Source organism: Saccopteryx bilineata, chromosome 4 (assembly GCF_036850765.1).
Source record: "Saccopteryx bilineata isolate mSacBil1 chromosome 4, mSacBil1_pri_phased_curated, whole genome shotgun sequence".
Taxonomy (NCBI): domain Eukaryota; kingdom Metazoa; phylum Chordata; class Mammalia; order Chiroptera; family Emballonuridae; genus Saccopteryx; species Saccopteryx bilineata.
This window is the reverse complement of record NC_089493.1, coordinates 146596821-146612675: the sequence shown is the minus strand read 5'-3', so window position 1 is coordinate 146612675 and position 15855 is coordinate 146596821. Positions and strand designations below refer to the sequence as shown.

Genomic DNA, 15855 nt, shown 5'->3' with positions numbered 1-15855 from the left:
CTCTCCAATGCTTGTGATTACCTGTCTTGTTGATAATAGCCAATCTAACAGGTATGAGGTGGTATCTCATTGTGGTTTCGATTTGCATTTCTATAATAACTAATGAAGATGAGCATCTTTTCATATATCTGTTGGCCATTTGTATTTCTTCCTGGGAGAAGTGTCTGTTCATGTCCTCTTCCCATTTTTTTATTGGATTGTTTGTTTGTTTGTTGTTGAGTTTTATGAGTTTTTTGTGTATTTTGGATATTAGACCCTTATCTGAGCTGTTGTATAAAATATCATCTCCCATTTAGTTGGCTGTCTATTTTGTTGTCAGTTTCTCTTGCTGTGCAAAAACTTCTTAGTCTGATATGGTCCCATTCATTTATCTTTGCCTTCACTTCTCTTGCCTTGGAGTCAAATTCATAAAGTGCTCTTTAAAACTAAGGTCTATGAGTTTAGTACCTATGTTTTCTTCTATGTACTTTATTGTTTCAGGTCTTATATTTAGGTCTTTGATCCATTTTGAATTAATTTTAGTACAAGGGGACAAACTGTAGTCGAGTTTCATTCTTTTGCATGTGGCTTTCCAGTTTTTGCAGCACCATTTGTTGAAGAGGCTTTCTTTTCTCCATTGTGTGTTGTTGGCCCCTTTATCAAAAATTATTTGACCATATATATGTGGTTTTATTTCTGAACTGTCTATTCTATTCCATTGGTCTGAGTGTCTATTTTTCTGCCAATACCATGCTGTTTTGATTGTTGTGGCTCTATAATATAATTTGAAGTCAGGTATTGTAATGCCCTCAGTTTTGTTCTTTTTCCTTAGGATTGCTTTGGCTATTCGGGGTTTTTTATACAATAGTTCTATATAAATCTGATGATTTTTTGTTCCATTTCTTTAAAAAATGCCATTGGAATTTTTTTTAAAAAATATGTTCTATGCTGATAAAGAATGATCCTCATAATTGCTTTATTTCTGTGCTTTTTAAAAATTTTTATTTATTTATCAATTCATTTTAGAGAGGAGAGGGAAAGACAGAGAGAGAGAAGGGGGGGAGGAGCTGGAAGCATCAACTTCCATATGTGCCTTGACCAGGCAAGCCCAGGGTTTTGAACCGGTGACCTCAGCATTTCCAGGTCGACGCTTTATCCACTGCGCCACCACAGGTCAGGCCGTCATTGGAATTTTGATGGGAATTGCATTAAATTTGTATATTGCTTTGGGTAATATGGTCATTTTGATTATATTTATTCTTTCTATCCAAGAACAAAGAATATTCTTTTATTTCATTGTATTTTTTTGATTTCTCTTAACAATGCTTTGTAGTTTTTGTTATGTATAATAGGTCCTTTACATTCTTTGTTATGTTTATTCCTAGGTATTTTATTTCTTTTGTTGCAACTGTGAAGGGGATTATTTTTTTGAGTTCGTTTTCTAAGGTTTTGTTATTGGCATATAGAAAGGCTATGGACTGTTATATATTAATTTTGTATCCTGAGACCTTACTGTATTGGTTTATTGTTTCTAGTAATCTTTCTGTGGAGTCTTTGGGGTTTTTGATGAATTGGATCATATCATCTGCAAAACGTAAAACCTTTACTTTTTCTTTTCCGATATGGATGCCTTTTATTTCTTTATCTTATCTGATTGCTCGGGCTAGAACTTCTAGCACCACATTAAATAAGAGTGGAGACTGGACAACCCTGTCTTGTTCCTGATTTAAAGGGGAAAGTCCTCAATTTTATGCCATTTAATATGTTGTTAGCTGATGGTTTATCATAAATGACCTTTATGATGTTGAGATATTTTTCTTCTATACCCATTTTGTTGAGTGTTTTAGACATAAGATTGTGTTGTATTTTATCGAATGCCTTTTCTGCATCTATTGATAGAATTATGTGGTTTTGTTTTTTGTCTTATTGATACGGTGTATTACGTTAACCGTGTTACATATGTTGAACCATCCTTGAGATTCTGGGATGAATCCCACTTGATCATGATGTATTATTGTTTTAATATGTTGTTGTATTTGATTTGCTAGTATTTTGTTTAGTATTTTAGCATCTGTATTCATTAGAGATATTGGTCTGTAGTTTTCTTTTTTTGTGCCATCCTTGCCAGGTTTTGGTATGAGGGTTATACTGGCTTCATAAAATGTGTTTGGAAATATTGCTTCTTCTTCAATTTTTTGGAAGACTTTGAGTAAAATAGGAACCAAATCTTCTTTGAATGTTTGATAGATTCACTAGTATAGCTGTCTGGGCCTGGACTTTTATTTTTTTTTTATTTTTATTTTTTACAGAGGCAGAGATAGACAGGGACAGACAGACAGGAACAGAGAGAGATGAGAAGCATCAATCATCAGTTTCTCGTTGCGCATTGCGACTTCTTAGTTGTTCATTGATTGCTTTCTCACATGTACCTTGACCGTGGGCCTTCAGCAGACCGAGTAACCCCTTGTTGGAGCCAGCGACCTTGGGTCCAAGCTGGCGAGCTCTTTGCTTAAGCCAGATGAGCCCACGTGCGACCTCGGAGTCTCGAACCTGGGTACTTCCGCATCCCAGTCCGACGCTCTATCCACTGCGCCACCGCCTGGTCAGGCTGGACTTTTATTTTTGGGGAGGTTTTTAATAATTTTTTTTATTTCCTCCCTGCTTATTGGTCTGTTTAGGCTTTCTGCTTCATCATGACTCAGTCTAGAAAGATTGTATTGTTCTAGGAATTTATCCATTTCTTCTAGATTGTTGAATTTGATGACATATAGTTTTTCATAGTATTCTACAATAATTTATATATCTATGATATCTGTGGTGATTTCTCTTCTTTCATTTTGTATTTTGTTTATGAGTCCTTTCTCTTTTTTCCTTGGTGAATTTTGCCAAGGGTTTGTCAATTTTATTGATCTTTTCAAAGAACCAGCTCCTTGTTTTATTAATTTTTTCTATCGTTTTTCTGTTCTCTATTTCATTTATTTCTGCTCTGATTTTTATTATTTCCTTTCTTTGGCTGGTTTTGGGTTGTCTTTATTCTTCTTTTTTTAGTTCCTTAAGGTGTGAAGTTAAGTGGTTTACTTGGGCTTTCTCTTGTTTGTTCATATAGGCCTGAAGTGATACAAACTTCCCTCTTATTACTGCTTTTGCTGCATCCCAGAGATTCTGATATGTCATATTTTCATTTTCATTTGTCTGTATATATCTTTTGATCTCTGTGCTTATTTCTTCTTTGACCCACTCATTTTATAAAAGTATGTTTTTTAGTTTCCACATTTTTATGGGGGTTTTTTTACCTCTTTTTTTTTTTTTGCAGTTGAATTCTAGTTTCAAGGCTTTATGATCAGAAAATATGCTTGGTACAATTTCAATTTTTCTGAATTTGCTGATGTTCTTTTTGTGGCCCAACATATGGTCAATTCTTGAGAATGTTCCATGTACACTAGAGAAAAATGTATTCTCTTTCACTTTGGGATGCAATGTCCTGTACCTGTCTATCATATCCAATTGTTCTAGTGTTTCGTTTAAGGCAATATTTTTTTATTGATTTTTTGTTTGGATGAATGATCTAGAGCTGTCAGTGGCATATTAAGGTCTCCAAGTATGATTGTCATTTTTGTCAGTTTTTGTTTTTAGGTCAGTCAGTAGCTGTCTTATATATTTTGGTGCTCCTTGGTTTGGTGCATATATATTAAGAAGTGTTATGTCTTCTTGATTCAATGTCCCCTTTATCATTATGGAATGACCATCTTTGCCTTCGATTACCTTTGCTGTCTTGTAGTCAGTATTGTTAGATATGAGTATGGCTACACTTGCTTTTTTTTGGATGTTATTTGCTTGGAGCATTGTTTTTCTGCCTTTCACTTTAAATTTATTTTATCCTTGTTGCTTAGATGTGTTTCTTGTAGTCAGCATACAGTTGAATTTTCTTTTTTAACCCATTGTGCTACTCTGTGTCTTTTTATTGGTGAATTTAATCCATTTACATTTAGTGTAATTATTGACACTGAGGATGTCCTATTGCCATTTTATATACTGCTTTCTGTTAGTTTTTTATCTTCTTTGATTCTTTTCTTTTGTTTTTCTATCATTTGTTTTTGTTTGGTTGTAATCCATACTTCTTTTCTCTGTTACTACCTTTTTTAAGTCATGTGCTTCTGTGGTAGGTTTATCAGGGGTGGTTACCATTAAGTAATGAAAAGGGTACCTACCATGTTCATTGTAGTACACTATCTTATAAGTGCTTCTGCACTCTATTGTCCTTTGCTACTGTTAATCTTCATCCTGTACCCTTTTTTTGTTCTTGTTGTCACAGTTTAAATTTGGTTTTATTGTGTTCTTGATGGAGCTTTTATTGTAGTTTTGTTTTGTTCTTTGTATCTGGTTGGAATACCCACTTTAGTATTTCCTGAAGTGGGGGTTTTCTGATGATAAATTCCCTCATATTTTCTGTATCCATTAATGTTTTTATTTCTCCTTTATATTTGAAGGATAGCTTTGATGGGTATAGTATTCTTGGCTGGAAGTTCCTCTCTTTCAGAACTTTAAATATTGGGGTTCACTCTCTTCTAGCTTGCAGAGTTTCTCCTGAGAAATCTGATGATAATCTAATAGGCCTTCCTTTATATGTTGTTCTTTTTCCTGGCTGCCTTGAGAATTTTTTCTTTGTCATTGGTTTGTGCCAATTTCATTATGATGTGCCTTGGAGTAGGTTTGTTGGCATTAAGATAATTCGGTATTCTGTTTGCTTCTTGAATTTGAGGCTTTAGTTCTTTTCACAGGCTTGGGAAGTTTTCATCTATTATTTGTTTGAATATGTTCTCCATTCCATTTTCTTTTTCTCCTCCTTCTGATATACCTATAATTCTTATGTTACTCTTTTTGATGGAGTCAGAAAATTCCTGTAGGGCTTTATCTTTTTTTTTTAATTCTTGAGTCTCTCTCTTCTTCTCTCTGTTGTGCCTCAAGTTGCCTGTCTTCTATGTCACTAATCCTCTCTTTTATCTGGCCTGTTCTATTAGCTAAGCTTGTTACCTCATTTTTCAGTTCATGAATTGAGTTTTTCATCTCTTTTTAATTTGTTTTCATAGTTTCCATTTCCTTGATGATATATTCTTTGTTTGTTGAGTTGTTTTTTGAGTTCCCTAAATTGCCTTTCTGTGTTTTCTTGTATATCTCTGAGTATTATCAGGATTTCTATTTTAAATTCTCTGTCATTTAACTCTAAGGTTTCCAATATATTAAATTTTTTTCTATAGCATTTTCCTCATCTATCTGTGCTACATCTATCTTTTGTATCCATGATATTTGATTTTCTTTTCCTTAATAGCATCTGAGGATGGTTTTGTTAATACCACTAATGAGAATTAATGAAGAGTAAAAATTTAAAAAAAATAAAATAAAAAATTATTTAAAAAGTATTATTATTTTTCTTTCTTCTTGCCTTCTTTGAGAAAATACTGTGAAACACTGAGAATTATATTGTGCTAAATGGAAAACTACCTATAATGGAGGGCCTGAGTTGGGGGAAGTGTTCAAGGGGCAAAAAAGGAGGTAGGGACCCACAAAATGCAAAAAAGGAAAAAATTTGTATCAAGAATAAAATAATTTGCTTGTAAATGATAGTCAACTGAAAGATATAGTGAAAGGGATAAGAGGGAAACAAGGAAAAGAAAAAATACTATTAAGTGGAACAAAAACTATATAGAATGGAGAGCTGGGGTTGGGAGAAATGCCAATGAGTTAAAAAGGTAAGTAAAAAGCACACAAAATTCTACAAAAAAAAATTTGTGTCCCAAATAAAATAATTTGTTCATGAGTGAGGGTTGAATGAGAGGAAAAGTAAAGGAGAAAAGAAGAAACTAGGAGAGAGGGAGAAAAAAGAAAAAGGGAAAAAAGAAAAATAAGGAGAGAGTTAAGGGTTTGGAGTGTAACCCTCATAGAGAGAAAGAAAAAATAAAAGAAAAAAATTGGGAAATGTAACACTTATGGATAATGTAGTTCAAGATGAAGAGAAAAGATTAAGACAAGCAGAGAATAAAAGGACCAAGGTGGAAGAAGAAGATAAAAAAAGATAAGAAGATGAAAGATACAAAATAAAGTGCAAAAAGTTATAAAGACTGTGAATTTTTCTTGATTTTGAGAGATGCTTTTCTTCCTTTTTCTTTCCTCTCCCTCTTCCAGGTCAGTGGCACTGTACCCCAGGCTCTGCCCCTGTGGCACACTTAGGTAGAGATTTGCAGTTGATGTGTCTCTATGGCGATGTCATATACTAGGTCTCAGTCTCATTTGTAGTTGGGGCTTGTTAACATTTGCAGGCTCCAACAATGGGAGAGTCTGTTTTCCTGGAGCCTCTCTCCTAGTCTCTCCTTCCTGATTTAGCAGCCTGTTGATCCAGCTATGAGGTTCCCCCTGCTACTGCCTTCTTGTTCAATGTATGGGACTTCCAGATGCTCCAGGGATAGATTTTTCTGTGTCTGGTTGTAGAACTTGTTGAAATTTTGGGGAGAGGTATCGGGAGCACTTCTTACAGCGCCATTTCTCTGACGTCACTCCCTCCTTAAAACATTTTTATTTTCAATAAAGTCCAACTTATCAGGATTTTTTTTGAATTGTTCTTTTAGTGTTTAAATTAAAATGTTATTGCCAGCCCTAGCTGGTTGGCTCAGTGGTAGAGCATCAGCTTGGCGTGTGGAAGTTCTGGGTTCGATTCCTGGTCAGGGCACACAGGAAAAGAGCCCATCTGCTTCTTCATCCTTCTTCCTCCCCTCTCGCTTCTTTCTATCTCCTCCCTTTCTGCAGCCATGGCTCGATTGGAGAAAGTTGGTCCTGGGCGCTGAGGATGGCTCCATGGCCTCTACCTCAGGCACTAAAAAATGGCTTCAGTTGCAGTGGACCAAAGGCTCCAGATGGGCAGAGCATCGACCCTTAGTGGGCTTGCTGGATGGATCCCGGTCAGGGTACATGCGGAAGTCTGTCTCTGCCTCTCCTCCTTTCACTAAAAAAAAGAAAAGAAAATCACCAAACCCAAGGTCACCATGATTTTCTCTTTTATCTTCTAGAAAATTTATAGTTTGGTATTTTACATTTAGGGCTATAATTCTTTTGAGTTAATTTTCATGAAAGGTAAAAGGTCTATGTCTAGATTAAATTTTTTTGTTTGTTTGTTTTGTTTTGTGTTTTTCTTGCATGTGTATGTCCAATTCCAACACCATTTGTGGAAAACATTATCCTTGCTCCACTATGTTACCTTTGCTTATTTGTCACAGATCAGTTTACTTATTTGTGTGGGTATATTTCTGGGTTCTCCATTCAATTCTGTTGATCTACACATCCATTCTTTTGCTTCTTTTTCACTGCATTTCTTTTTTCTTTTCTTTTTTTTTTTGAGATAGAGAGAGGTGAGAGAAAGACAGAGATGGACAGGCAGAAAGGGAGAGAGATGAGAAGCATCAGCTTGTAGTTGCAGCACTTTTAGTTGTTCTTTGATTGCTTCTCATGCGTGCCTTGACTTGGGGGCTCCATCCAAGCCAGTGATTCTTGCTCAAGCTAGTGACCATAAGGTCATGTCTATAATCTCAAGCTAAAGCTGGTGATCCCACATTCAAACTAGTGAGTTTGCACTCAAGCCAGATGAGCCCACACACAAGCTAGTAAGTCTGCACTCAAACCAGATGAGCCCACACTCAAGCCGAATGAGTCCATGCTCAAGCTAGTGACGCTGTGGTTTTAAACCTGGGTTCTCAGCATCCCAGGTCAACACTCTATCCACTGTACCACAACCTGGTCAATTTATAGTTAGTGTTGAAGATTAGTAGTATTAGTCCTCCAACACTGTTTTTCTCTTTCAATATTTAGTTGGCTATTTTGGGTTTTTGCCTTTCCATATAAACTTTAGAATCAGTTTGTCAATATCCACATTCACAAAGAATTTGCTGGGCTTTTGACTTGGATTGAGTGGAGCTGGGAGAACAAGTTGGGAGGAATTGTTATCGCAACAATTTTGAGTCTTCCTATTCATGAAATATGTTCTCACTTTTAAGATCTCTGATGCTTTTCTCCAGGTTTTTATAGTATTTCTCATTTAGGTTCTATACATATTTTGTTAGATTTCTATTCATATATATTATTTTTTTGTGTACTAATATAAATGGTATTGTTTTAAATTTCAAATTTTAATGTTTACTGTTGATATATAAGAAAGTCATCAACTTTGTATTTTAGTTAGCCTGCAACTTTGTTATAATAGTCTTATATTAGTTTCAGGAGTTTTGTGGTTGTTCCCTTGGGATTTTCTGCATAGACAATCATGCCTTCTGCAAACAAATAGTTTTATTTTCTCCTTCCCAATCTGTATTCCCTTTATATCCTTTTCTTATGTAGTTTCACTAGCTATGTTTTCCAGTATGATGTCAAATAGAAGTGGTGAGCGGATATCCCTGCCTTGATTACAGTCTCAGAGACAAAAATACAGTATAGAAAATATTTGCTAATGAGATACTTCTCTGTGTGTGTATGATTCTTATGTCATGAAAAATTGAAAATAGTATTATAATTTGATATGTTAAGTACACTGTTTACCTTCAAATCTAATGAGCTATTTAAAAATATTTAAATTTCATAATAGAATAAAATGCATATATGCCTTTATAATAATATATTCTATGTAATGATGTGTATAACCAGTAACCAGCAATTTAAAACTTATGTGACTATTTAGGGGAGGTTCTGAATATCATTCAAGATGAAGATTTTAAAATACTGATGGAAAGACAAATAGTATTATCAAGAGAAGAGGCGCAGATACTGTGCAAAGAATATGAAAATCAAGATTATTTTGAAAATCTTATAGAATACATGACCAGGTAAATTAGATTTCATGTGGGAAAGCACAGTCTGATTTAATTATGAATCATTTAAATCTTTTAACCTTTCTTTCTGCTCAAGTTGCCAAACTCCTCAGTTCTGTAAACAAGTGCTGAGTCTGCTCTTGGTCTATCTCCCTCTCATATCTATTCTCTGCTCGACTCTGTCTGCTCTCCTCATCCTAGAATGTTACTGGATCAATGGAAATAGCCCAGGTGAAGTCACCGTAGTCCTATGAGCTGAATGCTGGAAATCCAGGGTGTGCAATATCATCAAGTCCAAAAAGAGAACTGATTGACTCTCAAGGGCTTTGGTAATCCTAAAGGTCACTAGTTCTAGGAGAAGCATGAGATTTTAATAATCTGTCCAAGTTTTAGAAGAGTAAGTGTGATAGCACCTGGGGCAGAAATCCAGCAAGAGTATGCAATTCAGCAGGAGTATGGGAACAATACAGGAACTGCTCTACTAGAACCAACCTCTTCTTTTCCCTTCATTTCTCTGCTTTCATCCTTTTATAAATATGCTCCTAAGAATACACCAATGTAAATTAATTTTGGACTCTTGATAAAAAGATTTGTTGACTTTTTTTGCAGTCTATTTAACAATATACCTAAATTATCTACATACAATTAGCTATTGAGTCATATTTTTATTAACTTTGTTTTCTTCTTTTCTAACAGTGGTCCATCTCTAGCCCTTGTTTTATTAAGAGACAATGGTTTAAAACACTGGAAAAACTTAATTGGACCAAGAACTGTTGAAGAAGCCAAAGAATTTTTTCCAGAGAGGTAGGGTTTATACCATGAGTTCCAAATTGTTTCTGTGGGAACTATTATAATTTCCTCTTGGATATAGAGTACAGAAACCATAGCTCTATTTCAAGGGAGGTTCTTAGGATAGCTACTTTTCCTGAGTCCAGAGTGGACTGGTGTTGACTGACGGTCCAGCTCAGTGTCAACCTGAATACTGACAAGGCTTTACAAGAGAAAGTTGTGGGCTGTTTGGTTTGGAGTTGAGGAGTAAGTAGTGAGTACCCAACCGGAAGGCCAATTCTTTGTAGAAATACCTACCCCATCCATTACTTAGGAGAAATTCTTTTGAGAAGGGTGTGGTGGCCACGCAGGTGTTTAGTTGATCATGAGCATTTCAAGATGATAATGACTAACTTAATATGCAGTCAATAATTTGGCAATAACCATTACTAAGTTAGTTTACTGATCAATCTTAGATATCAGCTAAACTTTGTAATCAACTTAACACATGGCGTGTTACCTGGCACACAGGGGCACTGTGAAAATATTTTTTGGTCTTAACTGTCAGGCTTGCTGGCATCTGAAGGTTGGGGATAATATCTCATACATCTCCTTTCTTGGGATGTAGCTGAAGTAAACTATCTGAATTGCAATATGCTTAAATTCTTTGGGCCAGTTGCTGATTAGGATTCAATTCAGGGGAAGAAATGCTCTTCCTCCAAGTGAGCAAGAACAGAGATGCTCTATCAGGCACAGCAAACTTGAGATATATTTATACAATAAATAATACTTATGACATATCACTTATTTAAAAGTGGAAGTATTATCTTTTGGGTAGGGTATCTTGAATCTGACTTGTCCTGAATGAGCACATTTTACCCTTTGTTTAGCTCTACTCACTTATGCTCCTGTACCTAAATAACTGTCAATGATAATGTGGGTTGAGCATCGTAAATAGTGTAAGCAGAGTGCCATAGATCCTCTTAATGAAATGCAGCATAGCATTCAATTCATAGCAGTAGAGAGAATAACTCCTTTCAACACAAAGCCTACAGGCCTGAAGGCACACTCCTCTAGCAATTGTGGTTCCAAGTGTGGAGGTAGTGCACCAGTACAGAGACATTTTCTCCAGGTGAAGGCATTGACTGACTGCTTATTCCACCCCACTATTATAGTGAGGATCCCCAAAGAAAGCCAAATTTCCAGGGATGTCACTGTATCAACAGGAAGGGACATTATTCACCATTGCTGGATTTTAGGGGTTGGCTGCTCAAGCCTGTATGTAAAGAGTAGAAAATATAGAGAAGAGTGAACATTTCCTCTATTAAAATATACATAGATAGAGACAGAAAAAAGGGAAACTGAAAAACATCAAGGACAATAATTGACTTAAGATATATATTAATTTATTTTACAGAAAAAGAACCAGAATAAATTGTCTAACCCAATATGAATTATCCACCACTCCTCCCTCTTTATATATAAAGCTGTCCTGCAGGATCTTCTTTTTTTGTAGTTGTTGCTGCTCTTGTGCTGTGAGGATTTCATCGCAGTTTCTCCTGGATTTTAAGTTTATAGTTTGATACTTCAGTATAGAGTCAAATGTCACATCTAGTGCTTGATAATACTTAGTGATGAAAAAAAAAGAAAGGAATATTTATTGAGAACTTCATATGCACCATACATTTCAAAATACATCATCTGATTTGATTATATCCTCAAAATCACCTTCCAAAGAAGGTTTTATTATCATATTTATATTTGACACAACTAACAGCACAGAGAAGTTAAGTAATATCACATAGCTAGCAAGTCATGAGATTAGGATTCTATAGTCTGTGCTTTGTCACTGCAGTGGGGCATCCATTCCTCCATGCACAGTATCTGTCAATATCCATTATCAGGATTATTTCAATGTTCATGTCCTTTCTTCCTAAAGACTGTTACATCCTTAGAACAAAGTAGCATGCCCAAACCACTCTCTAATTACTTTCTTTTCTGCTATCCTAGATTAAAGATGAGTTGCTATTGCTTGATAATTTTTGAACAATTTATATTATGTTATGTTATGTTATGTTATATCATGTTATGTTATGCTATAACAATTTTTAACTCGATTTCTGTTCCAAAGTTTAGGCATACAATTTGCAATGGACAGTTTACCTGTCAACCAGTTGTATGGAAGTGATTCGTTAGAAGCTGCTGAAAAGGAAATACAGTATTTCTTTCCTCCTCAAAACACTTTAGCAGTGATTAAACCTCATGTAACACAGGAACAAAGAGGTAAATATTTTAAAATAAAAGGTAATGTATACAATTTTTCCAAAGTTAGTGAAAAATTTTAAACTACAGAAGAGTTTGAAAGTTGTTTCAGGTGGTTTTGGGAAAGATGGATCTCAGAGATTGAACATTTACAATAAGATAATAAAATTCTTCTGAATGTCAATCTGGTCCTCTTTTAAAATTTTTTTTAATTTTTATTTTTTAAATCTTATTTTTATTAATTTTAATGCAGTGACATTGATAAATCAGGGTACATATGTTCCAAGAAAACATCTCCAGATTATTTTGACCTTTGATTATGCTGCACACCCCTCACTCAAAGTCAAAACGTCCTTCGTCACCTTCTATCTGGTTTTCTTTGTGCCCCTCCCTTCCCCCCACTCCCTCCCTCTCCTTCCTCACCCCTTCCCCACCCCTCCACCCCACGCCCTGTTACCATCACATTCTTGACCATGTCTCTAAGTCTCATTTTTATGTCCCATCTATGCATTGGTTCATATAGTTCTTAGTTTTTTTCTAATTTACTTATTTCATTCTGTATAATGTTATCAAGGTCCATCCATGTTCTTGTAAATGATCCGATATCATCATTTCTTATGGCTGAGTAGTATTCCATAGTATACATGTACCAAAGCTTTTTAATCCACTCGTCCTCTGGTGGACACTTGGGCTGTTTCCAGATCTTCGCTATTGTGAACAATGCTGCTATAAACATGGGGGTGCATTTCTCCTTCTGGAACCCTTCTATGGTGTCCTTGGGGTATATTCCTAAAAGTGGGATGGCTGGGTCAAAAGGCAATTCGATTTTCCATTTTTTGAGGAATCTTCATACTGTTTTCCACAGAGGCTGCACCAGTCTGCATTCCCACCAGCAATGCAGGAGGGTTCCCTTTTCTCCACATCCTCGCCAGCACTTATTCTGTGTTGTTTTGTTGATAAGCGCCATTCTAACCGGTGTGAGGTGATATCTCATTGTTGTTTTAATTTGCATTTCTCTAATGATTAATGATGTTGAGCATTTTTTCATATGCCTATTGGCCATCTGTATCTCCTCTTTGGAGAAGTGTCTATTCATTTCTTTTGCCCATTTTTTGATTGGATTGTTTGTCTTTCTGGTGTTGAGATTTACAAGTTCTTTATAAATTTTGGTTATTAACCCCTTATCAGACATACTGTCAAATATGTTCTCCCATTGTGTAGTTTGTCTTTTTATTCTGTTCTTATTGTCTTTGGCCATGCAAAAGCTTTTTAATTTGATATAGTCCCATTTGTTTATCCTGTCTTTTATTTCACTTGCCTGTGGAGATAAATCAGCAAATATATCGCTGTGAGAGATGTCAGAGAGCTTATTGCCTATGTTTTCTTCTAAGATGCTTATGGTTTCACGCCTTACATTTAAGTCTTTTATCCATTTTGAGTTTATTTTTGTGAATGGTGTAAGTTTGTGGTCTATTCGCAAATCTATCAATGTTATTCATCACATAAATGAAAGGAAGGAGAAAAACCACATGATAATTTCAATAGATGCAGAAAAAGCATTTGATAAAATCCAGCACCCATTCATGATCAAAACTCTCAGCAAAGTGGGAATACAGGGAACATACCTCAACATGATAAAAGCCATCTATGAGAAACCCACAGCCAACATCATACTCAATGGGCAAAAATTAAAAGCAATCCCCTTAAGATCAGGAACAAGGCAGGTGTGCCCCCTTTCACTGCTCTTATTCAACATAGTCCTGGAAGTCCTAGCCACAGCAATCAGACAAGAAGAAGAAATACAAGGCATTCAAGTTGGAAAAGAAGAAGTAAAGCTATCATTATTTGCAGATGATATGATATTGTATATAGAAAATCCTAAAGTCTCAGTCAAAAAACTACTGGACCTGATAAATTAATTCAGCAAGGTGGCAGGATATAAAATTAATACTCAGAAATCAGAGGCATTTTTATACACCAACAATGAACAGTCAGAAAGAGAAATTAAGAAAACAATCCCTTTCACTATTGCAACCAAAAAAATAAAGTACCTTAGAAGTACATTTAACCAAGGAGACTAAAGACTTGTACTCGGAAAATTATAAAACACTGATAAAAGAAATCAAGGAAGATACAAACAAGTAGAAGCATATACTATGCTCATGGTTAGGAAGAATAAACATCATTAAAATGTCTATATTACCCAAAGTAATTTATAAATTCAATGCAATACCAATTAAAATACCAGTGACATACTTTAAAGATATAGATCACATATTCCAAAAATTTATATGGAACCAAAAGAGAACACGAATAGCCTCAGCAATCTTAAAAAAGAAGAATAAAGTGGGAGGTATCATACTTCCTGATATCAAGCTATACTACAAGGCCATTGTACTCAAAACCGCCTGGTACTGGCATAAGAACAGGTATATAGATCAATGGAACAGAACAGAGAACCCAGAAATAAACCCACAGCTCTATGGACAACTGATATTTGACAAAGGAGGTAAGGAAATACAATGGAGTAAAGACAGCCTCTTTAACAAATGGTGTTGGGAAAATTGGACAGCAACCTGCAAAAAGAATCTGGTCCTTTTTAAGTTCCATTTAATTTAGCATAGTTTTGGTTTTTAGCACAGTATGCAAGTAGAACTTATTACTTTCCACAGTTATTTCAATCTGCTTGACTATGGAGCAGAAAGAGAGGCAATCGGCATGATTAGCAAATATCTGTTTTCTCTAGAGGAAATCTTCAATCTTATTAAAGAGGCTGGATTTGATATAACACAGGCGAAGGAAATTCTTCTAACCAAACAGCAAGCAGACAAAATTTATTTTAAAATTAAAAATAAAGACTTTTATAAAGATGTACTAGAAGAATTATATGAGTAAGTTTCTGATATATAATTCTTTGCATTATAAATATAAATGATGACTGTAGAAACTGAAAAATATAAAAATTAATTAAAATAGTTCATCTAATCTCATTCGTGGAAAGATACCTTGTTAATAATTTGGGTTAATTTCCTCTCTATTTCCTTCCTTTCCTCCCTTTTTCTCCTCCTTCCCTTCTTCTTCTATTCCTTATTTTCTTTTTCCCTTTATCCTTCCATCTTCCCTTTTTTTTCTTCCTCTTTTTATTTAGGTCTTCACATTAGATATAGAAGCTATCTGGGTTTAAATTTCCATTTACCAACGTACTCTGTCTTAGTTTTCTTATATGTAGTATGGGGATAATACTAGTATCTACCTCATAAGTTTGTTGTGAGCACTAAATAATTGATGCATTTAAAGTACTTAAACAGTTCCTGGCATACATTCCTAGAATTAAACTATAGCATTTTTTCTAGCATGCATGCCATTTATGCAGTCTGTACAGTTCTAAATAGCCCAAGTCTTCTGAAAGTGTTGTTATTTGCAGGGGTCCATCTTTGGTCATGGTTCTGACCAAGTGGAATGCTTCTTTAGAATGGAGACGATTGATGGGTCCCACAGACCCAGATGAAGCAAAACTATTGTCCCCAGACTCTATTCGTGCCAAATTTGGAATAAATATTTTGAGAAATGCTACCCATGGATCATCTAATAACTTTGAGGCAATGGAGGCAATTAAAACAGTTTTTGAAGAGCTTTTTCCTGAGAATCCTGAGAAAAACTAAAGTACAGTACCTCTTTAATAATTGTTATTGACTTTTCTTTGGTTGTTGCAGTGACTGGGTCTAGGACAAAGTTGTTCTGATCAGAACCTTCCTCATATTCCTGCATTAAACTATTTCCTGCCAGATGTATTATACTGTTCCATAGCCTTGAAATCTTAAAGCCCAAGCCTTGTAGTTGTCAGGGACTCAGGAGATAGTGGGGCAAGAAGATACCCTTGGGTTTGCAAGCCTTGATTTCAAGCTGTTTGTGTCATCTGCCATGACACTCTCATGAAGTCCTTTTCTTTGACTTTCTTCATTTCTTCTCTCTGAATGCCAAGGTCTTATTCAGCAGCCTC

General features: G+C 35.3%; 1 protein-coding gene across 1 annotated transcript in view; it reads left to right on the top strand.

Annotated features, from left to right (window-relative positions):
* NME8 (NME/NM23 family member 8) overlaps positions 1–15517 on the top strand; it is a 54032-nt gene extending 38515 nt beyond the window's left edge. Inside the window, exons 11-15 of the mRNA XM_066276740.1 lie at positions 8696–8840; positions 9522–9629; positions 11725–11876; positions 14602–14746; positions 15280–15517. Coding sequence (XP_066132837.1) covers positions 8696–8840; positions 9522–9629; positions 11725–11876; positions 14602–14746; positions 15280–15517 — 788 coding nt within the window. The remainder of the gene's footprint in view (positions 1–8695; positions 8841–9521; positions 9630–11724; positions 11877–14601; positions 14747–15279) is intronic.
* The last annotated feature ends 338 nt before the right edge of the window (positions 15518–15855 follow it).